The sequence below is a fragment of the Mustela putorius genome, unplaced genomic scaffold, assembly GCF_011764305.1.
Source record: "Mustela putorius furo isolate JIRA1106 unplaced genomic scaffold, ASM1176430v1.1 tig00003976_pilon_pilon_pilon, whole genome shotgun sequence".
NCBI classification, from domain to species: domain Eukaryota; kingdom Metazoa; phylum Chordata; class Mammalia; order Carnivora; family Mustelidae; genus Mustela; species Mustela putorius.
The window spans coordinates 3,839,722-3,866,530 of NW_025422118.1; the positions used below are offsets into that span (position 1 = coordinate 3,839,722).

Sequence of the window (26,809 nt, forward strand, 5' to 3'; positions counted from 1 at the left end):
TTGAAAAGTAGTCGTTCTATTCAATCTGCCTTCATAGTAATTGCTGCATTACATTTGGGCTTCTGATCTGTTTGCCCAATAATTCCTTGGGGCGAAAGGCACTCTTTTTCCTCCTGCCAATTGCACCTTAATGATATAAAAAACATAAATCTACAGAGCATAAAAGAAAACTTACCTTTATAAATGAAGAATGTGGATACAATGTTCCTGATTTGTTGTATGCATACACCAGGAAATGAGGGTCTAAAAATGACCTAATTCAACCAAATTAATAACACTTCATTGTAATAGTAGCATGAAAAAAACAGATCATGAAATTAAAATTCACTTTCAATATTACACGTTCAAATATCCAAAAATTAAATGGACTCCTCTTTCCATTATTTCATTGCCTTCTGATAGCATATTTTATATAAGAAAAAATACTAAGCAATATAATCTATAGCAGTAGGGACACCAGAATAACTTGGATTTATTATACTAGAAACCAGGACTTCCAGATTCCCATGGCAAAGACTTTTTTTAGATTCAACAATCAATAAATCTCATAGCATAAATATTTGCTAATTTGTTAATATTTTCTAAGAAGTAGCCACAGACTGATAAGAAACAAAAAATATATACGCTTTTTCCATTAGTTTTCATGAAATTATACTGTGGTAAAAACAACCCCCCAAATTCTCAATGCCTCGAAACAACAAGATTGTTCTTCACAAGTTTATTGCAGGTTCAGCTCCACAAAAACTTCATTCTGGAACCTGGAAAAAGACATACCTCCTACCCCATGGAACCTATCTTTCTTGTAGCAAAAGGAGAAAAGAAATTGTAGAACCATACAGTAGTTCTTAAAGCCTTTGTTTAGAAGCAGAAGACTAGTGTTTTGCTCAGATTTCATAAGCTGCATGAATTCTACAGACAAGCCTCATCTAAGTGGTACCAAAGTGTAATCTTCCCACAGAGAAGATAGTGATTGTTATGGAACAATCTGACCACAGTTTTTACTGCTCGGAGACCACAGTAGTTATTGCCAGGAGACTATGGTTTCCCAAGGACTCCAACACCAAAGGGCAGTTCAAGACCAGAATAAAAGAGGGACCAGAGCATTCATGGAGTGTGTCCATTCACCTCTACTTCTCTTTTTCCAATCCTGCTTCATCTTCTCTCATTCCTGACAGCTCTTCCTTTCCTCAATTCAAATAAGGAAACTAGAGAGCTTCCCAGACAAAACAAAACATATTTATCAGCTCATATTCCACATGTATTCAAGGACAATGCCAAACAGCCTGTGTTGCTTTAGGTGCAAGTACCTGGAACACGGATTCTGGCCCAAGGGCAGAGCCAAATTTTAGTAACTAAGCAAGACAAAGAGGTGGTGGAAATGGGAATCCAGAAGCATCTGCCAGGAAAATTCAACAGGTTTTTGACGAGCATAATTTAAAGGATAAAACTTTACTTTGCAAGTTCATTCACCCTGGGTCCCTTTTTCTTTTACACAAAACAACAAAAAGTCTGCCTTAATCAGTGAATTAATAGAGATACACAGGTCCACTCAATGGAAAAAAAAAAAAAAAAACAACCAATGTAAGGAAAATGAACAAAAGCGTAGAAGGCAAAACTTAAAAGCAAGTTCCTAATGAAACTGAACCAAGAATTTGGTTAAAGAAAATAATTATTATTTCAAGGGAAGTTAGTAAGTTAAAAAGCTGATAAACTTTAAGAGAAGATTGTTTCAAGGAAAAAGATACCCTGAAACCAAATGATGAATCTGAAACTAAAATAAATAATTCAATAAATGTGTCAAAGAGAATTTGTTTGCAAAGAACAGAATTGGAGTCCTAACCAAAAAAAGAACACATTTTGCTAGTAAAAAACATGGTCAAAATAAAGATTTGAAAATAGTTGGAGGAAAATCTATACTATAGAGGGAAGATCCATAAGACTCAGGATGAAACCATAGATTTCTGTAAAACTTTTAAAAATGTGAGTGATTTAAAACCAAAATGAAAAATTAAGGGATTTATTCAATTGTGAGAAGAAAAGGGACGTTTTCAGATAGGCACAGATTCAGAAAACATGCCATCTGGAGAAAATGATCTGAAAATAATCTAAACAATACCTACGTCAGCATAAAATTGCAATAAAGGGAAAAAATACAAAGGAAGCAATAAAAAAACTTGGAAAATACAATACAGTTGTTAAATAAGTAAAGTGAAAGCATTGGATTTACATCTTAAATGTAAAAAGAATTTTAAAAATACTATAGGAATATTATAATACAAATTCGGAATGTGATAGACAGTGTGAGGAATCAAGTATTAGTATAATGATTATATGAATATTTCATTTTTATAGCAATAAATCCTATAAGCAAAGGAAGAAGACAATCAATAGGTTAGATAGCATGTTTGCAACATATAAAAGAGATAAAGAATTAATATCTACAAGGAACAAAAATTCCCACAAATTGGTCATGGGGAAAAAAAGAAAAGCAGAAAGGTAAGCCATAGATTGAAAATAAATGACCCAAAACAAATGAATAAAAAGGAAAACCAGAAGCTTCGGAGAAGCAATTCAATTAGAATAATCAGTAAACATTTGGAAAGATAATATATATTATTAATAATCAGGGAAGTACATATTAAAATAACAATAAAATAACATTTCTTATGCATTAATAAAAATAAGGGAGTACAGATACTCTTTTCATTGAGAATGTAGAGAACAGAAATGTTTTTGAATTATTGGTCTGAGTGAAAACTGGGATAAACCCTCTGAAGTAAAAATTAGTAGCATATAGCACTCTTGAGAATTCTATCATTGATAATCCATCAATTTCACTGGTGCCCAGAACATCATGCCCAAAGACATCTATAATATGGCTTTTCTTACTATAAATATATAGGAGGATAAATAATAAATGAGATACAAACTATAAGAGACTCTTAATCTCACAAAACAAAAGGAGGGTTACAGAGGGAGGTGGGTAGGGAGAGGGTCATTGTGTTAACGGACATTGGGTGAGTGCTGGGATGTGTGTAAGTCTGACGATTCACAGACCTGTGCCGCTGGGCCTAATAATACATTATATGTTAATTTAAATGAATAAATGAATAAATAAATAAAATCCTTTAAAAAATAATAAATGAGATATATATTGGATAGCTACATATGTATTTACAATCAATGAACTCATTCTGCACAAACTGGTATGAACGACTCCCAGATAAAAATGTTACATGGGGTGCTTGGGTGGCTCCATTGGTTAAGCATCCAACTCTTGGTTTTTGCTTCAGGTCATGATCTCAGGGTCCTGAGCTTGAGTCCCCCTAGGGCTCAGCATTGGGCATGGAGCCTACTTAAGATTCTTTCTCTCCCTTTCCCTCTGCTTCTCACCCCCACCAACTTCCCACAGTTTCCCTCTCTCTTGCTCTCTCTTTCTCTCTTGCTCTGGCTTGGAAAAAAAAAAAAAGTTATACAAACTGCAAACTGTTGCACAACAAGCACAACCATAAAACCAGAACCACATAATAAGTACTATCATGAGTAAGTAGCCATAGTAATTCTGCTAATGGTGGCCAGGATTGCCCAGGGGTTTGAGATTCAGCTGAATGTTGGCTGATCTATGGAATGATTAGGCCAATATAAAAAATATTAGACTAATACAAACTATGGCTTTTGTGTAATAATGATGTGTAGGATCATCAGTTATAACAAATATATCACTCTGGTGGGGTACATTGATAATGGGAGAGACTACACATGTGTGGAGGCAGGTGCCATACAGAAACTTCCTGTACCTTCCACTCAATTTTGCTGTGAACCTAAAACTGATCTAAAAAATAAATATTAATTTGGAAGCGGGAAACAGGAAAAGGTAAATAGCCAATAATTGTTTGGGGAAGTTTTTTAGGGAAATATAAATTGACACAAAGATGTGGTATAATATTTTAGCACATCTTGAATGCTTTTGAAAATCTAAACTGCTACTGTCTCTTCAGAAACTGGCAATATCTCTCAAAAATCCTAATACAAAATGTGACTAAAAAGGAAGGTTGTGAAAATTAAATCAGTTACTACATACAGATTGCTTGGAAATATGCCTGGCAATTGGTATGTGCTCTATGAATGTCTGTTACTTTTGTTGTTTGGGTTGTTATTATTATTATTATTATCTCTATTATTACTATTATTCATACTTTTTGATTCAGAAACTCATTGCTTGGTATTAAGCCTACAAAACAAAGTATCTATTGCATAAGAATATACATATAAGGATGTTTATTGCAGGACTCTATAGTGACAATCCTTGGAAATAACTTTATTACCTTATTATTACGTGTCATACTACAGACTGTTACCTGTTAAAGAATGAGTTAAGATATATACATAGAGGAAGAAAATGAATACCATTATTAAACAAGACCTCCCAACTGCAAAACAGTTTTTCCATTTCTCTAAAAACAAACCTTTTTGGTAGGTTTCTACAAATTTAAAGGAAAGGTGAAATTGGTAAAATGGTGGAAAGATAGATACAAAGCTATTAATAATAGTTTCCTCACAGAGTGAAAATTTAAGATATTAAAAAAAGTTATATAATAGCAAGTAAAATGTTTAAAATATAAATGTATAAAATGACATGAAGAACAAAATTAAACATGGACAAATAAAATTATTGTCTTTATCATTACAGTTGTGGCTATATTTTAAAGAGTTACAGAGACTAATTTTCACTTATCTGGCATACAGTAATTTTGCATCATGAAATTAAAATTTGGCTCGATATAAAAATCTCAAGATGAAGACTTAGAATTCTAGATTGACTTGAATCACAAAGATGTAACATATTAAATATAATAGTCATGCTCTTATTTAGGCTCAACTTAGGGTAGTAACTAAAAATTTCAGAAACTAAAAACAACGTATGAAAAGAAGAATGTCCACTCACTGTTTTTCAAGATGGAGAGTGTACATTTTCTGATCAATTTTGATGGCATAAGTGACCTACAGCAAATTATTCAAGAAGAATGTAATTATTAGAAATTCTGAATTCTTAAAAATCAAAATCCTTAACTTCTTAAAATGTATTTACTCATTCGCTGAGACACAGATCATATCACACATCTCAGAATTATATATATATATATATAATATTGACATAATTGTAATCTTCCTTCAATCTTGGAATGTATGACAGAATTGATCATAATTACATTTAAATAAAAATCAAAGTATCTCAATTTATTTCAAAACTAAGAACGTTAGTCATAAAATTTCAATCTAAAATGGTTACATTTAAAAATGTTGAGTAATCTTTGAAGGAACTTGAATTTTATTATCTTTTTTCTACTTTGAAATTTCTACCCCAAGTAAATTTAAAAATTAAAGATACAACACAGGTTCCCTTTTAAGATTAAAGAAAGTATCCCTAACTGTAAGAACACTCTTCATCTCACAGTCCTCTTTAGGAATCACCTCAGCTACAAAGGGTCACCTCACACCAAGTCACAACTTTCTGAGACGGCCCACATTTAACAAGAACCCCTTCATCCCAACTCCAGATATTGAAGGGCCATGCTAGCTTCACATTTTGTTCAGAGTCGGTTGAGTCTCCATCTCCCCCTTCCTCTTTCCTCCCCTCCCCTTCCACAGAGGTTCATCACAAGAGCATAACCTAATAAACAGTCTTCACAGGAATCTTCTCAAAGACTGCATCCTAAAGAACCCAATCTGTGACATCATCATAAAACATACACATTCTTCATGGCATAGCACATGGTCAATGTGGGTTAATTTTCCACATTTGCAAAGAATGTAGATTTTGTCATTGGGTACTGTTTTCTGCAGAAGCCATTTTAAATGTCTCATGTTCAGTCTTCTGTAAGCTTACAGCTATTGAAAAAAGTGTATTGGGCCATATGAGTGGCATAGTTAGTTAAGAGTCTGTGTCTTCATGTTGGCTCAGGTCATGATCTAAGGGTCATGATCTCAGAGTTGTGAAATGGAGCCTCACATCTGGCTCCCTGCTCAGTGCAGTCTGCTTAACTCTCTCTCCCTCTGTCCCTCCCCCTTCTATAAAATAAATAAATAAATCTTTTTAAAAAATATGTCAACTTCTTCCCAAATTATTGTGATATTATTTCTTTCTCCTCAATCTACAGTTTTCTCCATTACATATTTTGAATCTTGGTTGTTGGGTGCAAACAAGAGTAAAATTAGCAAAATTGCAAACAATTATAAAGAATGCCTCAATATCATCTTCAGAATATGACTCAACTTTGGGGTTGTAATTTCTTCAATTTCATCCATTATCACTTAATATACATTATGACAGGATTTCTTCTTCAACCTATGAATAATGTAGAAGTGTATTTTTATATTCCCATACACATTTTTAAAACTTGTTAAGATTTAAATTAATTGAGAGGTGCCTGGGTGGCTCAGTGGGTTAAGCCTCTGCCTTTGGCTCAGGTCATGATCCCAGGGTCCTGGGAAGGAGCCCCAGGGTCCTGGGAGGGAGCCTGCTTCCTCCTCTTTCTCTGCCTGCCGCTCTCTGCCTATTTGTGATCTATCAAATAAATAAATAAAATCTTTTTAAAAAGATTTAAATTAATTGAATTGTTATAGATACTGTATTGTCAATATTTGATTTTTAATGTTTTTCCTTTTGTCAGTTTTGTTGAATAATCTGCTTATTCCTGAGAAGAATGTGTATTATAACTATAGAAATAAAGGCAAATTATAGCTGGATTAGAAAAACACTATCTTTACTTCGGGGTTGTCTAGAAGTTTAGATGTTTCTGACTCCCAGCTAAGACAAAGGCAATGAGATTTGTAAGGTACTTTTTAGGGTTCAAAAACTCTCTTGGCCAACGATAGCTTCTTTAATGTTTCCCTACCCAGTTTGATGAGGCTGGCTTGGCTACTGAGAGAGTCACTGAAAGCTTTTTAAGGAGTTCTCCAAAAGCCAAAATCCACCCCTCCCCAACTAAGTCTTGTTATTTCAAGCAGAGACTTGGCTTGTTCCAGAAGCACAGAGTTTGGGTTCATACAGATGTTTCTTGAATTCCTGATATTTGCCTGAATTCTCTATCTCTGGCTGCATCATATGCTTTGTCATTACAAAAAAGCCTCACAGTTATACCCTGTAGAGCCTAATGAGTCCTAGTGAACAGCAGAGAGGATAAAACAATATATTCACTGTGATGGGTTCACTTCTGTATTAATCCATCAAATAAAATATCTTATTGCTCAAGTTGTCTTTATCTTTCTGAATCCTTTTATGATTTGTAAACCAACATTTGAGAAAGATATATGAAAGTGATTTGAAAATTTGTCCCTCTAGTGCAATCAATTCTTATATATGCTGAAAGCATTTCTTTATATTCACTGCTCATTTATACCAATCGATAAAACATATGAGAACCAGGAAATCCAAGGATATTGCTAGTCTGACTGGTGCAAAATATATTTTTATCCATTTCCTCAAGAACATTTTTAAATATATCCAAATTTAGAATTTTTATATGTTCTTAGTGAACTGAATATTTATTAAGTAATGATGTTTATCCCTCATAATGGTGTATGGATGTGTGTTCTAAATGTTGATTTTTTTCTACTTTTCTCATGGATACTTGTGTTTGCTTTTGGTTAGCATTTTCCCAGTATATGTCATACTCCTTTAAACAGTTTAAACTCTCTGGATATTTATTTTTGGTATAATGGCTTTTATGAATACATAATCGCTGGATTTTTTTGATGCCATAAAGGCAAACAGACCACCCACTCTATAAAACCTGCCCCCGTGTCTAACAACGCTCCTCTGAAATCCGGCCACTGAGGTTCCAATCCTTAAATTCCTATCAGATCCCTGAGTGTCTTTACATCAGCTCGCTCTTTCTATCTTTCTTTCTTTCTCTCTTTCTCTCTCTCTCTTTCTTTCTTTTTTTTTTTTTTCCTGATAGACAGAGGTCACAAGTGTGCAAAGAGGCAGACAGAGAGAGAGGAGGAAGCAGGGTCCCTGCTGAGCAGAGAGCCCAATGCAGGGCTCAATCCCAGGACCCTGGGATCATTACCCAAGCCGAAGGCAGAGGCTTTAACCCACTGAGCCACCCAAGCGCCCCCACACTTCTTTCTTGAAAACAAAGTGTCCTACCCAAAACTTCTAATTCCTATAAAAAGGGGAAAAATCAGTAGGAAATTAACAAGAAAGAAAAGATTCAAATAGGCAATATGTATAAAGGCATGTTATCTTAAGACTTAGTAAAAAAAAAAAAAAAAAAAAAAAAAAAAAACATGCCAGTTAAAAGTCAAATATTCATTTTCAGGCTAACATTAACAGAAATGAGAAGCCTGAATGAAGCTTGGCAAGCCCTCTAGAAAATAAGTGTCATAATTCTTTCCTTTGTTAGTGGGCGTCAACTTACACAACTTTCATGAAAGACATTTTGTGATATTTATCATTTTTCTTTAATGACCTGCCCATTGATCCTATGAAGATGACCATTCAAGAGGACTTATAAAACTACATGTTTGGGTGCCTGGGTGGCTCAGTGGATTAAGTGTCTGCCTTCTGCTCAGTTCAGGTCATCATTCCAAGGTCCTGGGATCCAGCCCTGGATCATCAATCTCTTTGCTCATCAGGGAGTCTGCTAATCCCCCTCCCTCTGCCCCTTCCTTTACCCCCTCCCTCTGCTGTTACTCTCTCTCTCTCTCTCTCTCAAATAAATACAATCTTTAAAAACTACATTTTTAAATTTCACAAAGAATGATGGTATAGCCATAAAATAATTGTGCACTTATAAAAAATATAAAAGTTGATAAAATATAAAATAACAAAGTTGTATTTATGATCATAAAAGTAAATTCTAACTTTATAAATAAATTAAAAGCCAATTAGAACATTCCTATGTTATTATTAAAAATATATGTGTAGGGGAGTGCATGTCTCTAAAATTTCATTCAGTCCAAATTCAGTTCAAATAGAAACTGAGGCAGACATTCACTTTCTTAACTCTTTGTGCTCTCTAGATTTAATTTTACAATGTAAAATTACTATACTTTTTAACCAGATTAAAAATACTACATTAACAGGGTTATATATGCCTATATATGCAAATATAGGCTTGAAGAAGTTATATACAGTCGTTTTAAAAATCCTGTTACAAGGTCAATATTAGTGTGACCTCATAAACACAGAATAAATATTTAAACGTACATACTTTCTAGGAAAAAAGTCCAGTAGATCTATATATTATTTTGTGTGATAGGAATTTGGGGTATTTTTTTCTCAGTCAGTTTTTTAAATGTTTCATAATATTCATTGGAAAATGAAAAGGAAAATCAAAACTCTTAGTTTCATTGAGACAAAATGACTCTTTAACACAGTAACTGGAACAAAAAATTTCAAAGGGATCTGCATGAATTGATGTGGGTCATGTAGTCCAATAAAAATAAAGCACTCATTTTATTTTTTTTAAAAGATTTTATTTATTTATTTGACAGAGAGAGATCACAAGGAGGCAGAGAGGCAGGCAGAGAGAGAGGAAGGGAAACAGGCTCCCTGCTGAGCAGAGAGCCCGATGCGGGACTCGATCCCAGGACCCTGAGATCATGACCTGAGCCGAAGGCAGCGGCCCAACCCACTGAGCCACCCAGGCGGCCGTAAAGCACTCATTTTTAAAAAGTGATTTCCACAGGATGTCTGGGTAGCTCAGTTGGTTAAGCCCCTGACTCGATTTCAGCTCATACTTTCCCTTCAAGAGTTGGCGCCCGCATCAACTTCTTCCCTCAGTGGGGAGCCTGCTTACCATCCTCTCTTTTCCTCTGCCTCTGCCTCTAACCCTACTCGTGCTCTCTCTCTCTCTCTCTCTCTGTCTGTCTCAAAAATAAATAAATAGAAATTTAAAAAGTCATTTCTTACCCGCGTTTCCGAAACTTCACCAGCACTGGTATTTGTCTCAATCTTCCGTGGCACTGTAATTTGCAGAAGCGATGGTTCAAGACCTACAGTAAGGAAAACACGTGTGAGCGTCGCCGAGAGCCTGGCAGCATCCTTCTTCCCGCGCCCCGTCACATCCCGTCACTCCTTGAACTTCCAAGCCCACCCCCGAACACGCACACAGCCACGCAAAACCAGACTTTGTACATCAACAGCAGGCCAGGAGGAGGCTGACTCTAAACGGGCTCTGACCAGACACCGGGCGCTCCCCAGCCTGACCCGGGGTTCTGGAGCAAGGTTCTGGGGCCAGCCAACGCCCAGAGGCTCTGCGACAGGTGGCCCTCGATGGGGCAGGGTCCTTCACTCACGATGGCCCTCGGAGGTCAGCCGGCCCAGGCCTGAGAGGATCAGCAGGAGAGACAGCATTGCGGGGCCTGCCGGCCTTGCCACGGTGATGGCTGTTGGCTGCGAAACGGCGGCGGCTCCTGCTGCCCCCCCCCCACCCCCCCGGCGTTCGCAGCGGGTGGGGCGAGGGCCCGCAAGGTCTGAGGCGAGGCGTGGGGGAGGGCAGGACGAGGCTGCTTCGCCCACCCCACCCTCTCGACGGACTAGCCCGCGCAGCCGCAGTCGCAGTCCTGGCCGCCCACCCACGGCACGCTGCGCGGAGAGACGGTCCAGGGGATGCACCAGTCAGAATTTCCTGCTTCCCTCGTGGGCTTGAGTTTTATTTTTCAAAACGCGGACTTTGGAAACGCATTCAGGGATGACGTGAGGGTCGTAAGTGCATCTTCTGCAGATGGGCTGTTTGCTGGTGAAGTCCTTGGCAATGTTAATAGTCCACGTCGTAGTTTTCTGGCACAATGACTGAATTACTGTGGGGAAGGAAAACAGAAAATGGTAATTCACCATATGTTTGGTAGCAGACAGTTGCCTGTTTTAACCGTATCTACCTTGGAATTTATAATTTGAGCCTCAGGTCAAAATAAACATACGTGCACGCACGAAGAGGAAAAAGAAAGGTATCTAAATTCTTCAATCATAGATAACTTTCTTTCTTAGAAAACTCTTTGGTTTAGGAAACTAAATGAAAAGGTAAATATGGAATGGGTGTGTCTGTGTGTTCTACTGCCTCAGTATGGTTTTGTAATTGAAGTGTTAGGCCAAAAAAAGAAAAAAGAAAAAAAAGAAAGAAAGAAATCACAGATATGAAATGATCCTGAAACAACAACTTTATTTTCCCATTATTTATTTATTCCACTGTGTATAACTTAGCTTAGGATGATCTGGCTAGTAAAAGATGAAATGTAAACCTTTTTTTCCCATCAGTATGGCTTTCACACATGGGAAGGGAATAACTTGGTAAGAGCATTAATTTTCTGGATAAATATGCATGTTGTGACTTGCATAATTTCAGTATGCAAGGACTTTTTTGCCAGACAATTCTTAAGTACCCCTTCTATAGAACACTTACGCTTACATTCCTTACATACATTCCTTACATATTTATGCACAAAATCAAATGATTGTTTTCTCAGTTTATAAACGGAAAAAATAAAAAGAAATGGAGAAGGCTAGCCATATATATATATATATATATATATGTGTGTGTGTGTGTGTGTATTCCTATGTAATGATTTTCCTGAATCTAATTTTAGTGTCTATTTATCAAGAAAATATTGGTATAGGTAACAAATAATAACAGAAGGAATTTAACTTAAAAATAGCCAATTCTTCTGGGTGCCTGAGTGGTTTAGTGGGTTAAAGCCTCTGCCCTCGGCTCACGTCATGATCCCAGGGTCCTGGGATGGAGCCCTGCATCGGGCTCTCTGCTCAGCAGGGAGCCTGCTTCCCTCTCTCTGCCTGCCTCTGCCTGCTTGTGATCTCTATCAGATAAATAAATAAAATATTTTTTTAAAAATAGCCAATTCTGCATATTTCACTGAAGTATTTATAGGCTAATCATTTAGTTTGGTTGCAATCTATGTTGTATAGTGTATTTATTTAATTTGTTTGAATATTTCTATGTATATTAAAGTTAGTATTTTTCTTTTTTGCCAAATTATATGGAAATTGATGGGATTCACATATGAAAATTATGTTGCTCTTAAACTTTCTTCGTGATTGTCTATAACCTGATCAAACTTTTGAAGTCTATTATATATGTTATTGAAGGGATGGTAAGTATTAGAAGATCGTTCATGGTTCAACTAAAAATCTCTGTCGTTCAGTCAGGTAACCAAAAGGAAAAATACATATTTATTATCTAAATTCATTATTGTGTTTGCACTGTTGTTATTGACTGCTCATTTTTTTGCTGGGCATAATTTACAGGCACTCACATCATCCAAATTTAATTCAGTAATTATTTTTTACATGCTTAGTATAAGGCTGAAACCAGACAGAGACCAAAATATGTGTGACAACCTCCCTGTCTCCCAGTACCTCAGAAAGTAACAGAAAACTGAACATGTACAAGAGATGCCACAGCTAGAATTTTAAAAATTTGTATTAGAGGGATATTCAAAATTCTCTGGGAATACAGCTAATATAATTTTGTTTTCTTTATAGATATCAAAGTGAACCTGTGAGCCATATGGATTTATATGGATGTTAGTGAATTTTAGGACTTTATTCTTAAATAACTTAAATTCGTCCAAGAGCTTTAGTGCAAATAAATGATGGATTTTTGTGTTAGAATGGTAACATAATAGTTTGGGGGTGGTGGGATTGAAATAATGAGGACTAGAAACACTAGGTTCGTTGAAGGGAATTTTACATAGGTTAGGCCAAAAATGTCTACAAACTCAGGATTAGAGTGGGAAGAGAAACGAAAGTAGTAAAAATACCTGAGAGATATTTAGGAGAAAAATCAGCTTGTTGAATACTTTAATGTGGAGGTTGATGAAATTTTTGAGAAGACTAAGCCACTGAACTTAGAGGGGCACCAATTTTATTTTTTTTTTATGGCCTTACCTATAATTTTCAGAAAATTATCTTCAGTTATCATTTTTTGTTTATATTTAAATTTAACTTTTATTTAAACTAAGTCCCAGTTAGTTAACATACACCGTAACATTAGTTTCAGATGTATAATATAGCAATTAAACACTTTCACACAATACGCAGTCCTTACCACAAGTGCTTTCCCTAATCTGCATCACCTATTTCACCTATCACCCCCATTCCCCACATTCTGGTAACCATCACCTATAGTTAAGAGTCTCTTTCTTGCTTTGCCTCTCTCTTTTCTCCCCTCTGCTCATTTGTTTTGTTTCTTAAATTCTACATACAAGTAAAAGCATATGGTATTTCTTGTCCACAGATTGACTTATTTCACTTTGCATTATGCTTTTTAGTACCATCCATGTCATTGCAAATGACAAGATTTCATTCCTTTTAATGGCTGAGTAATATTCCAAGACCACTCTCCTTTATCTATTCATCAGTCAATGGCAAGCTGTTTCCATAGCTTGGCTATTATAAATAATGCTGCTTTAACATTAGGGTACCATTAATTCCTTTGAATTCGTATTTTTGTATTCTGTGGGTAAATACTTAGTATGTAATTTCTAGATCATAAAGTACTTCTATGCTTACTTTTTTGAGGACCCTCCATAGTGTTTCCCAGAGTGGCTGCACCAGTTTGCATTCCCACCAGCACTGTAAGAGGGTTTGCTTTCTCCACATCCTTGCACAGGAAATACCTATTGTTTCTTGTGCTATTGATTTTTGCCATTCTAACTGGTGTGAGGGGATATCTAACTATAGTTTCGATTTGCATTTCCCTAATGATCTTTGGGGATACTGAGCATCTTTTCATGTATCTGTTGGCCATCTATCTGTATGTCTTCTTTGGAAAAATGTCTATTTATGTCTTCTGCCCATTTTTTAATTGGATTCTTCATTCTTAGGGTGTTGAGTTGTATAATTTATACATTTTAGATACTAATCCTTTATCAAATATGTAATTAGCAAATATCTTCTCCCATTCCATAGGTTGCCTTTTAGTTTTGTTGACAGTTTCTTTCACTGTGCAGAAGCTTTTTATATTGATGTAGTCCCTTTAGTTTCTATTGGCTTTTGTTTCCCTTGACTCAGGAAACATACCTAGAAAGATGTTATTAAGGCCAAAGTCAAAGAAGTCACTGCCTATGTTCTTCTCTAGGATTTTAATGGTTTCCTGTCTCAAATTCAGGTCCTTACTCCATTTTGAAATTATTTTTCTGTGTGGTATAAGAAAGTACTCCAGTTTCATTCTTTTGCATTTGCTGTCTTGTTTTCCCAACACTATTTGTTGAAGAGACTCTCTTTTCCCCATTGGATGTTTTTTCCTGCTTGGTTGAAGATTAATTGATTGTGATTTAATTTCTTGGTTTTCTGTTGTGTTCGTTGGTCTATGTGTTTATTTTTCTGCAAGTACCATACCCTCTTGATGACTACAGCTTTGTGATATAACTTGAAGTCCAGAATTGTGATACTTCAGTTTTGTTTTTCTTTTTCCAGATTGCTTTGGCTATTCAGGGTCTTTTGTAGTTCCATACAAATTTCAGGATAGTTTGTTCTAGCTCTGTGAAAAATGCTGTTGGTATTTTGATAGGGATTTCATTAAATGTGTACTTTGCTTTGGGTAATGTAGACATTTTAACAATATTTGTTATTTCAATCCATGAGCAAGGAATGTCTTTCCATTCCTTTGTGACATCTTCAATTACTTTAATCGGTTTTATAATTTTAAGAATACAGGTCTCTCACCTCTTTGATTAGGTTTATTCCTAGGTGTCTGATGGTTTTTTTGTTGTTGTTGGGTTTTTTGTTTTTAATTTTTTAATTTTTTATTTTTTATATTTTTATCCCCAGGGATACAGGTCGGTGAATCGCCCGGTTTACACACTTCACAGCACTCACCAAAGCACATAACCTCCCCAATGTCCATAACCCCACCCCCCTTTCCCAACCCCCCTCCCCCAGCAACCCTCAGTTTGTTTTGTGAGACTAAGAGTCACTTATGGTTTGTCTTCCTCCTAGTCCCATCTTGTTTCATTTATTCTTCTCCTACCCCCCTAAGCCCCCATGTTACATCGCCACTTCATCATATCAGGGAGATCATATGATAGTTGTCTTTCTCTGCTTGACTTATTTCACTAAGCATGATACGCTCTAGTTCCATCCACGTTGTCGCAAATGGCAAGATATCATTTCTTTTGATGGCTGCATAGTATTCCATTGTGTATATATACCACTTCGTCTTTATCCATTCATCTGTTGATAGACATCTAGGTTCTTACCATACTTTGGCTATTGTGGACATGGCTGCTATAAACATTTGGGTGCACGTGCCCCTTCATATCACTACGTTTGTATCTTTAGGGTAAATACCCAGTAGTGCTATTGCTGGGTCATAGGGTAGTTCTATTTTCAACATTTTGAGGAACCTCCATGTTGTTTTCCAGAGTGGTTGCACCAGCTCGCATTCCACCAACAGTGTAGGAGGGTTCCGCTTTCTCCGCATCATCACCAGCATCCGTCATTTCCTGACTTGTGAATTTTAGCCATTCTGACTGGTGTGAGGTGATATCTCATTGTGGTTTTGATTTGTATTTCCCTGATGCCGAGTGATATGGAGCACTTTTTCATGTGTCTGTTGGCCATCTGGATGTCTACATTGCAGAAATGTCTGTTCATGTCCTCTGCCCATTTCTTGATTCTCAACACCAACTCTTTGGTGTTGAGTTTGCTAAGTTCTTCATAGATTTTGGACACTAGCCCTTTATCTGATATGTTGTTTGAAGATATCTTCTCCCATTCTGTCAGTTGTCTTTTGGTTTTGTTGACTGTTTCCTTTGCTGTGCAAAAGATTTTGATCTTGATGAAATCCCAAAAGTTCATTTTTGCCCTTGCTTTCCTTGCCTTTGGCAATGTTCCTAGGAAGATGTTGGTGCAGTTGAGGTCGAAGAGATTGCTGCCTGTGTTCTCCTCAAGGATTTTGATGGATTCCTTTCTCACATTGAGGTCCTTCATCCATTTTGAGTCTATTTTTGTGTGTGGTGTAAGGAAATGGTCCAATTTCATTTTTCTGCATGTGGCTGTCCAATTTTCCCAGCACCATTTATTGAAGAGGCTGTCTTTTTTCCATTGGACATTCTTTCCTGCTTTGTCAAAGATTAGTTGACCATAGAGTTGAGGGTATATTTCTGGGCTTTCTACTCTGTTCCATTGATCTGTGTGTCTGTTTTTGTGCCAGTACCATGCTGTCTTGATGATGATAACTTTGTAATAGAGCTTGAAGTCCGTAATTGTGATGCCACCAACTTTGGCTTTCTTTCTCAGTATTCCTTTGGCTATTCGAGGTCTTTTCTGGTTCCATATAAATTTTAGGATTATTTGTTCCATTTCTTTGAAAAATATGGATGGTACTTTGATAGGAATTGCATTAAATGTGTAGATTGCTTAGGTAGCATAGACATTTTCACAATATTTATTCTTCCAATCCAGGAGCATGGAACATTTTTCCATTTCTTTGTGTCTTCCTCAATTTCTTTCATGAGTACTTTATAGTTTTCTGAGTATAGATTCTGTGCCTCTTTGGTTAGGTTTATTCCTAGGTATCTTATGGTTTTGGGTGCAATTGTAAATGGGATTGACTCCTTAATTCTCTTTCTTCTGTTTTGTTGTTGGTGTAGAGAAATGAAACTGATTTCTGTGCATTGATTTTATATCCTGACACTTTTACTGAATTCCTGTACAAGTTCTAGAAGTTTTGGAGTGGAGTCTTTTGGGTTTTCCACATATAGTATTATATCATCTGCGAAGAGTGATAGTTTGACTTCTTCTTTGGAGATTTGGATGCCTTTAATTTCCTTTTGTTGTCTGATTGCTGAGGCTAGGACTTCTATTACTATGTTGAATAGCAGTGGTGATAATGGACATCCCTGCCGTGTTCCTGTCCTTAGTGGAAAAACTTTCAGTTTTTCTCCATTGAGAATGAAATTTGTAGTGGGATTTTCATAAATGGCTTTGATAATATTGAGGTATGTGCCCTCTATCTGTACACTTCGAAGAGTTTTGATAAGGAAGGGATGCTGTACTTTGTCAAATGCTTTTTCAGCAACTATTGAGAGTATCATATGGTTCTCCTTTCTTTTATTGATGTGTTGTATCACATTGATTGATTTGCGGATATTGAACCAACCTGCAGCCCTGGAATAAATCCCACTTGGTCGTGGTGAATAATCCTTTTAATGTACTGTTGAATCCTATTGGCTAGTATTTTGGTGAGAATTTTTGCATCTGTGTTCATCAAGGATATTGGTCTATAGTTCTCTTTTTTGATGGGATCCTTGTCTGCTTTTGGGATCAAGGTGATGCTGGCCTCGTAAAATGAGTTTGGAAGTTTTCCTTCCATTTCTATTTTTTGGAACAGTTTCAGGAGAATAGGAATTAGTTCTTCTTTAAATGTTTGGTAGAATTCTCCTGGGAAGCCGTCTGGCCCTCGGCTTTTGTTTGTTTGGAGATTTTTAATGACTGTTTCAATCTCCTTACTGGTTATGGGTCTGTTCAGGCTTTCTACTTCTTCATGGTTCAGTTGTGGTAGTTTATATGTTTCTAGGAATGCATCCATTTCTTCCAGATTGTCAAATTTGTTGGCGTAGAGTTGCTCATAGTATGTTCTTATAATAGTTTGTATTTCTTTTGTGTTAGTTGTGATCTCTCCTCTTTCATTCATGATTTTATTTATTTGGGTCCTTCCTCTTTTCTTCTTGATAAGTCTGGCCAGGGGTTTATCAATTTTATTAATTCTTTCAAAGAACCAGCTCCTAGTTTCGTTGATTTGTTCTATTGGTTTTTTTTTGTTTGTTTGTTTCTATTTCATTGATTTCTGCTCTCATCTATATGATTTCTCTTCTCTTGCTGGGTTTAGGGTTTCTTTCTTGTTCTTTCTCCAGCTCCTTTAGGTGTAGGGTTAGGTTGTGTACCTGAGACCTTTCTTGTTTCTTGAGAAAGGCTTGTACTGCTATATATTTTCCTCTCAGGACTGCCTTTGTTGTGTCCCACAGATTTTGAACCGTTGTGTTTTCATTATCATTTGTTTCCACCACTTTTTTCAAGTCTTCTTTAATTTCCTTGTTGACCCATTCATTCTTTAGAAGAATGCTGTTTAGTCTCCATGTATTTGGGTTCTTTCCAAACTTCCTCTGTGGTTGAGTTCTAGCTTCAGAGCATTGTGGTCAGAAAATATGCAGGAAATGATCCCAATCTTTTGATACCTGTTGAGTCCTGATTTAGACCGAGGATGTGATCTATTCTGGAGAATGTTCCATGCGCACTAGAGAAGAATGTGTATTCTGTTGCTTTGGGATGAAATGTTCTGAATATATCCGTGATATCCATCTGGTCCAATGTGTCATTTAAGGCCTTTATTTCCTTGTTTATCTTTTGCTTGGATGATCTGTCCATTTCAGTGAGGGGAGTGTTAAAGTCCCCTACTATTATTGTTTTATTTTTGATGTGTTTCTTTGATTTTGTTATTAATTGGTTTATATAGTTGGTTGCCCCCGTGTTGGGGGCATAGACATTTAAAATTGTTAGATCTTCTTGTTGGACAGACTCTTTGAGTATGATATAGTGTCCTTCCTCATCTCTTATTATAGTCTTTGGCTTAAAATCTAATTGATCTGATATAAGGATTGCCAATCCTTTCTTCTGATGTCCATTAGCATGGTAAATTATTTTCCACCCCCTCACTTTAAATCTGGAGGTGTCTTCAGGCTTAAAATGTGTTTCTTGTAGGCAACATATAGATGGGTTTTGTTTTTTTATCCATTCTGATACCCTGTGTCTTTTGATTGGGGCATTTAGCCCATTAACATTCAGGGTAACTATTGAGAGATATGAATTTAGTGCCACTGTCTTGCCTGTAAGATGACTGTTACTGTATATTGTCTCTGTTCCTTTCTGATCTACCACTTGTAGGCTCTCTTTTTGCTTAGAGGACCTCTTTCAATGTTTCCTGTAGAACTGGTTTGGTGTTTGCAAATTCTTTCGGTTTTTGTTTGTCCTGGAAGCTTTTAATCTCTCCTTCTATTTTCAATGATAGCCTAGCTGGATATAGTATTCTTGGCTGCATGTTTTTCTCATTTAGTGCTCTGAATATGTCATGCCAGCTCTTTCTGGCCTACCAGGTCTCTGTGGATAAGTCTGCTGCCAATCTAATATTTTTACCATTGTATGTTACAGACTTCTTTTCCCGGGCTGCTTTCAGGATTTTCTCTTTGTCACTGAGACTTGTAAATTTTACTATTAGGTGACAGGGTGTGGGCCTATTCTTATTGATTTTGAGGGGCGTTCTCTGAACCTCCTGAATTTTGATGCTCGTTCCCTTTGCCATATTAGGGAAATTCTCCCCAATAATTCTCTCCAGTATACCTTCTGCTCCCCTCTCTCTTTCTTCTTCTTCTGGAATCCTAATTATTCTAATGTTGATTTGTCTTATGGTGTCACTTATCTCTCGAATTCTCCCATCGTGGTCCAGTAGCTGTTTGTCCCTTTTTTGCTCAGCTTCTTTATTCTCTGTCATTTGGTCTTCTATATGGCTAATTCTTTCTTCTGCCTCATTTATCCTAGCAGTGAGAGCCTTCATTTTTGATTGCACCTCATTAATAGCTTTTTTTATTTCAACTTGGTTAGATTTCAGTTCTTTTATTTCTCCAGAAAGGGCTCTTATATCTCTCGAGAGGGTTTCTCTAATATCTTCCATGCCTTTTTCGAGCCTGGCTAGAGCCTTGAGAATGGTCATTCTGAACTCTAGATCTGACATATTACCAATGTCTGCATTGACTAGGTCTTATCCTTCAGTACTGCCTCTTGTTCTTTTTTTTGTGGTGAATTTTACTGCCTTGTCATTTTGTCCAGATAAGAGTATATGAAGGAGCAAGTAAAATACTAAAAGGGTGGCAACATCCCCAGGGAAATATGCTTTAACCTAATCAGAAGAGATCCCAAATCGTGAGGGGGGAGAAAGGGGATAAAAAGAGGTTCAGAAAGAAAGAAAGAAAAAGAAAAAAAAAAAAAGGAAAGAAAGAAAAGAATTTAAAAAAGAAAACGAATAAAGAAATGTATAAAAAAGAAATTTATGTATTATATAAACTAGTTTAAAAACGTTAAAAAATAAAAGGGTCAAAGTTTAAAAAAATTTTTAGCAGAAGAAGAGAAAAAAATGAAAAAGAAAAAAAAATTAAATTAACTGCAAGACTAAAGAATCATAGGGAGAAAGCCATGAGTTCCGTGCTTTGCTTTCTCCTCCTCTGGAGTTCTGCTGCTCTCCTTGGTATTGAAACTGCACTCCTTGGTAGGTGAACTTGGTCTTGGATGGATTTCTTGTTGATCTTCTGGGGGAGGGGCCTGTTGTAGTGATTCTCAAGTGTCTTTGCCCCAGGCAGAATTGTACCACCCTTACCAGGGGCCAGGTTGATTAATCTGCTTGGGTTTGCTTTCATTAGCTTTTGTTCCCTAAGCACTTTCTGTAGAGTTCCAGAGGATGGGAATACAAATGGTGGCCTCCTGTCTCCGGCCCAGAGGAGCCGAGAGCCCAGAGCCCCACTCCTCAGTTCACCCTCAGAGAACAGCGCCCAGTTACTCCCTTCTGCCTGACCTCCGGCCATGCTCCGAGCTCACCAAGCCTGAGACCGGTTCAAGGTAACCCCGAGCTGTGAGCTCACTGTCGGCTCTGTCTCTGTAGCTGGCTTCCCTGTTCTAATACCTGTAAGCTCTGCGACACTCAGACACCTCCGATCCTCTGTGACCCTGCGGGACCTGAGGCCACACTGACCCCACGTGGGCTTCACCCCGGTTTAGCCTCTAAAGCAATGTCCTAAAGTGGAACAGACTTAAAAAAGTCCTGATTTTGTGCTCCGTTGCTCCGCCGCTTGCCCGGAGCCAGCCCCTCCCACCGGGGTCTATCTTCCCGTCGCTTTGGTTCACTTCTCTGCCAGTCCTACCTTTCAGAAAGTGGTTGTTTTTCTGTTTTTAGAATTGCTGTTCTTCTTCTCTTCAATTTGCCCATGGGTTTGTAGGTGTTTGCAATCTTTAGATAAGCTATGTAACTGATCTCCTGTTAGCTGAAGTAGTCTCAGCCTGCTACTTCTCCACCATCTTGACTCCCCTAGGTGTCTGATGGTTTTTGATGCAGTTGTAAATGGGACTAATTATATTCTTTTTCCGCTTCTTCATTATTGATATATAGAAATGCAACAGATTTCTGTATGTTGATTTTGTATTTTGAAATTTTACTGAATTTGTTTATCAGTTCTAACAATTTTTTGATGGACTCTTTAGGATTCTCTACATACAGTATCATGTCATCTGGAAATAGTGAAAGTTTTATTTCTTCCTTACTGACTTGGATGCCTTTTATTTCTTTTTGTTTTATGATTGCTGAGGCTAGGACTTGCAGTACTATGTTAAATAACAGTTGTGAGTGAGGAGATTCTTGTCTTACTCCTGACTATTGAGGAAAAGTTCTGTTTTTCCCCATTAAGAATGATTCCCCATCCTTTCAGGGATGGCCTTTATTATGTTGAGTATGTTCCATCTAAACCTCCTTTGTTCAGGGTTTTTATCATGAATGGATATAGTACTTTGTCAGATATTTTTTCTGTATCTATTAAGAGTATCATATGGTTCTTAGCCTTTTATTAATATGGTATTTCACATTAATTGATTTGTGAATATTAAACTACCCTTGCAGCCCAGGAATAAATCCAACTTGATCACAGTGAATGATTTTTTTTTAATGTATTGTTTTTGCATCCAATTTGTCAGGGGTATTGGCATGTAGTTCTCTTTTTTAGTGGAGTCTTTTTCTGGTTTAGGAATAAGGCATTTTGTTGGCCTCATAACATGAAGTGGGAATTTTCCTTCCTCTTCTATTTTTGGGAATTGTTTGAGAAGAACAGACATTAACACTTCTTTAAATGTTTGATAGAATTCCTCTGTGAAGCTCTCTGGCCTTGGACTTTTATTTATTGGGAGGTTTTTGATTACTTGATTTAATTTCTTTGCTGGTTATTGGTCTGTTCAAGTTTCCTATCTCTTCTTGTTTCTGTTTTGGTAGCTTATAGGTTTCTCGGAATTTATCCCTTTCCTACAGTTTGTCCAATTTGTTGGCATATAGTTTTTATAATATTTTCTTATAATTGGGAGCACCTGGGTGGCTTTTGTCTCCGGCCCAGAGGAGCCGAGAGCCTGACTGACTCTTGGTTTTAGCTCAGGTCATGATCTACAGGTAATGAAATTGAGCACCATGTCACATTCTGTGCTGAGGTTCGAGTATGCTTGAGATTCTCTCCCTCTCCCACAGCTCTACCCCTCCCCCAACTCATACACTGTCTTTCTCCAAAATAGATAATTAAATAATCTTTAAATCTTTAAAAAATAATCTTTTAAAAAAATTCTCTTGTAATTGTATTTCTGTGGTGTTGGTTGTTACTTCTCTTCTCTCATTTGTGATTTTATATATTTGGGGCCTTTCTCTTTTCTTTCTTTTTTTTAAGATTTTATTTATTTATTGGAAAGATAGAGAGAACACAGGGTGAGAAGGGGTAAAGGAGAGGGGAAAGGTCCCAAGCAGACTCCAGGCTGAGCATGGAGCCCAGTGCAGGGCTTGATCTCATGCTCCTGAGATCATGACCTGAGCTGAAACCAAGAGCCAGATGTTTAACCATCTGAGCTGCCCTGGCACCCCTCTTTTCTTTTTGATAAGCCTGGTAAGAGGTTTATAAATTTTATTAATTTTTTCCAAAGACCAGCTCCAGGTTTCATTGAACTGCTTTATTGTTTTCTTTAGTTTCTCTATCATTTATTCTGCTCTAATTATTATTTTTTTCCTTCTGCTGGACTTAGGCTATCTCCTTTAGATATAAGGCTAGGTTTTTGCTTGAGATTTTTCTTGCTTGTTGAGGTAGGCCTGTATCACTATCCCTTAAGACCATTTTGCTGTGTTTCAAAGGTTTTGGACTACAGTGTTTTCATTTTCATTTTTTCCATGTACTTTTTTAATTTCATTGTTTAGTAATATGTTGTTTAACCTCCATACATTTGTGGTCTTCCCAGATTTTTTATTATGGTTGACTTCTAGTTTCATAGCATTGTGTTCAGAAAAGATGCATGATATGACCCCAATCTTTTTGCACTTGTTGAGCCCTGTTTCATGACCTAATGTGTGCTGTATTGTGGAAAATGTTCCATGTGCACATGAAAAGAATGTATATTCTTCTGTTTTAGGATGGAATGTTCTGAATATATCTGTTAAGTCCATTTTTCCAGTGTGTCATTTAAAGCCATTGTTTCTTGGTTTATTTTCTACTTAGACAGATCTGTCCATTGATGTAAGCAGGGTATTAAATTCCCCTACTATTGTTGTATTATATTCAATGAGTTCCTTTATGTTTGTTCTTAGTTGTTGTATATATTTTGGTGTTCCCATGTTGGGGACATAAATATTTACAATTGTTATATCTTCATGTTGGATTGTCTCTTTTATGTTTATAAAGGGCCCTTCTTTATCTCTTGTTACAGTCTTTGTTTTAAAGTCTAGTTTTTATGAGATGAGTATTGTTACTCGAGCTTACTTTTGACATCAATTTGCATGATAAATGTTTCTCCATCCTCTCATTTTCAATCTTTAGGGGTCTTTAGGTCTAAAATGAATCTCTTATAGATAGCATATAGATGGGTCTTGTTTGTTTGTTTGTTTTAATCCGTTCTGACACCCTATATCTTCTAGAGAATTTAGTCTCTACATTCAAAGTAACTATTGATAGATGTGCATTTATTACCATTTCATTCTTGTTTTGTCATTATGTCTAGAGTTATCACATTGACCTCTCCTTTTCACTGAGTTACCTATAATATTTCTTCCTGGGTTGCTTTAGAGAAAGTAGTTGAAGCATACCAGTATAAGAAATCATCAAATTACCAGGGAAGAAAGCAAGAGAGTAAAAAAGAAACAAAGAATATTTCTTCTGTGTATTTCCATTTTTGTGTGTGTGTTCTCTTCAATTTCTTTCAACAATGTCATATAGTTGCATCTCTACTAACAACAAATGTGTGAAAAAAGATATTAAAATGCATTTTAGTTTATAATTTCTAGGAAAATTAATATGTTATTTGACATCTATATGCAGGAAATTTAAAAATGCTGATTAAAGAAATAAAATCTAAATAAATGGAAAGATGTGTTCTTGAGTTGGAACATTTAACATAGTAAAGAGGTAAATATCCATACTACCCAAAGTGAGCTACAGATGCAACACAATTCCTATCAAAATTCTAATGCTGTTTTTTGGGGGGTTTTTTGTTTGTTTGTTTGTTTGTTTTACAAAAATAGAAAAGACAATCCTAAAATTCATATAGAACCAAAAATGACTTTTAGGAGCCAAAGCAATCTTGAGAGATAGGAACAAAGCAGGAGGCCTCATGCTTCCTGATTTGAAATCATTAAAAAGCTACAATAATTGAACAATATGCTATTGGCATAAAGAGAGACACATAAACCAACAATACAGAAGAGAGAGTGCATAAGTCATCTCACACATATACAGTCAACTAATCTTTGGAAAAAGAACCAAGAATACCCATTGTTGTAAAGATAGTGTCATCAACAAATAGTGTTTGAAAAACTGGATATCTACAAATACTTAAATACTTAATTGCAAGAGCTGAAATTGTATGCTTCTAACTTCATAACAGCAGTCCTGGCTATGACACCAAAAGCACAGTCAACAAAAGCAAAAATAAACAAGTGAGTCTATATTAAACTAACAAGCTTTGGAAGAAAGGAATGAAGGAAGGAAGGAGAAAGGAGGTAAGGAGGGATGAAGGGGAAAGAAAGAAAAGGTGAAGTACAAAGTGAGAGAAAATATTTGTGAACTCTGTATCTGATAAAGGATTAATATCCAAAATTTTCAAGAATCTCCTATAACTCAGTAGCAAAATAGTGATGCTTAGCATCAGAAATCATCATCAGAGAAGGTAAATAAAAACCACAATGTTACTTCACATGCATTTGGTGGCCATTACAAAAAAAGGGGGAAAAAAAAAAGGACCTGGCAAATAATGAGTGGTGATGAGAATGTGGAGAAATTAGAACCCCATTACACAGTTTTGGTGGGAATGTAAAATAGTGCAGCTGCTATGGAAAACTGGGGAATTTCCTCAGATTAAAAATTGAACAACTATATGGCCCAGCCATCCCCTTTCCAGGTTATTTATTCAAAACAATTGAAATCAGGATCTCAAATAGATACTTGCATTCCATTTTCATTGCAGCAATATTCATAAGGGTAAAGTAATGGTACAATCTACATGTCTGTCAACAGATTAATGGATTAAGAAACTGTGATATATACATATAATGAAGTACTATTTAGCCATAAAATAGAAAGAAATTCTGTCACATGGTACAACATGGATCAACCTTGAGCACATTATGCTAACTGAAATTAGTAAATCACAGAAGGACATATACTGCATGGTTACAGTTATGTATCAGGTTTCTACAGTAGTCAAACTCAGAAGGACAAAGTAGAATGGTGGTGGTTGTTGCCAGGGGTGGTTGTTGCCAGGGCTCAATGAGTTGCTGCTTATTGGATTTATAATTTCAGTCATGCAAAATAATCTCTGGAGATCTGTATATAACATTGGATTCTGGTTAACAATACTGTCCACTAAGAATTTTGAGAGGCCAGATTTTAAGTTATGTGTTTTTTACCACAATAAAAAAAAATGTTGAAGTCCTAACCCTTGATACCTATTGTTCATTCTAAATCCCACTCCTATTCATCTATCTCCTGGAAAATCTCCATGGCTTCCTGATGATATAACCAAAACTTTATCTTGAAGTGCCATAACCCTTAATAATCAAATGTTTCTTATTCCAGCACTGTTGGACATGTCCAATCACAGTTACAATGGGACACACTCAGGTCTATATCAAATGGGCTCCACCCATATTCCCCCCTGCCTCCCCCTTGGGTAAAAACACTCCCAATTCTTACCACTAATCAGAATCTATTATCCCTGCCAGTATAATGACTCTTATTTTTTGGTTGTTTGTTTTTTTGTCACTGGCAACAAGTTAAAAGTGCCCTGTTAGCAGCTATCCTTGTATTTTAATTAGAAAGTTAGAACTTTGCTATTTCTTCTGGAAAGAGCATACCTCCTTTGGCCTCCTACCCCAAAATCCCAGAATGTGAGGCAGAAGCCAAAAAGTCCCCCATTTGGGCATTGGGAGAAAAGGTAGTCATATATTAACATTCTATAGTCTTTCCTATTAGTGACAAATTAGGAATTCTGGATTAATAAATATATTGCACCCAAATGATTTTGTATTAGTTATGGGTCTTTTCAGAAACCAAACTAATAAGATATCTATATACCTACATAAAGATACATGGATTTTTTTTAAAGATTTCATTTATTTACTTGACAGAAAAAGCACAAGCAGGGGAAGAAGCAGACAGAGAAGGAGAGGGAGAAGCAGACTTCCCACTGAGCAGGGAGCCCGGTGCAGGGCTCAATCCCTGGACCCTGGGATCATGACCTGAGCTGAGGGCACATGCTTAACTGACTGAGCCACCCAGGTGCCCTGAGATACATATGAGATTTATTTTAGAATTGTCTCATGTAATTATGGGGGCTGAAAAGTCCCATGATCAGCCATCTGCAAACTGGAGAACCAAGAAAGCTGGTGGTATTATCAATGTCTCGTGACTCTGAAGACCTGAGAATCAGGTGCTAATGATGTAAGCCCTTTATCTGAGTCCTTAAGAACAAGGATTACTGATGTCCAATGGCAGAAAAAGATGAGTGTGTTCA

The 26,809-nt window shown here is 36.6% G+C and overlaps 1 protein-coding gene across 2 annotated transcripts in view; it reads right to left on the reverse strand.

Annotated features, from left to right (window-relative positions):
- LOC101687247 (A disintegrin and metallopeptidase domain 3) overlaps nucleotides 1-10,534 on the reverse strand; it is a 109,751-nt gene extending 99,217 nt beyond the window's left edge. The window contains exons 1-4 of one of the 2 annotated variants that reach the window (XM_004758204.3): nucleotides 10,306-10,534; nucleotides 9,920-10,002; nucleotides 4,946-5,001; nucleotides 176-254 (exon numbers count right to left, since the gene is read on the reverse strand). In XM_004758204.3, coding sequence (XP_004758261.1) covers nucleotides 176-254; nucleotides 4,946-5,001; nucleotides 9,920-10,002; nucleotides 10,306-10,363 — 276 coding nt within the window. In that variant the 5' untranslated portion in view covers nucleotides 10,364-10,534. Of the gene's footprint in view, nucleotides 1-175; nucleotides 255-4,945; nucleotides 5,002-9,919; nucleotides 10,003-10,305 lie in introns of those variants that run through there. The other variant, XM_013059259.2, reaches the window with a different exon arrangement.
- Between the last annotated feature and the right edge of the window lie 16,275 nt (nucleotides 10,535-26,809).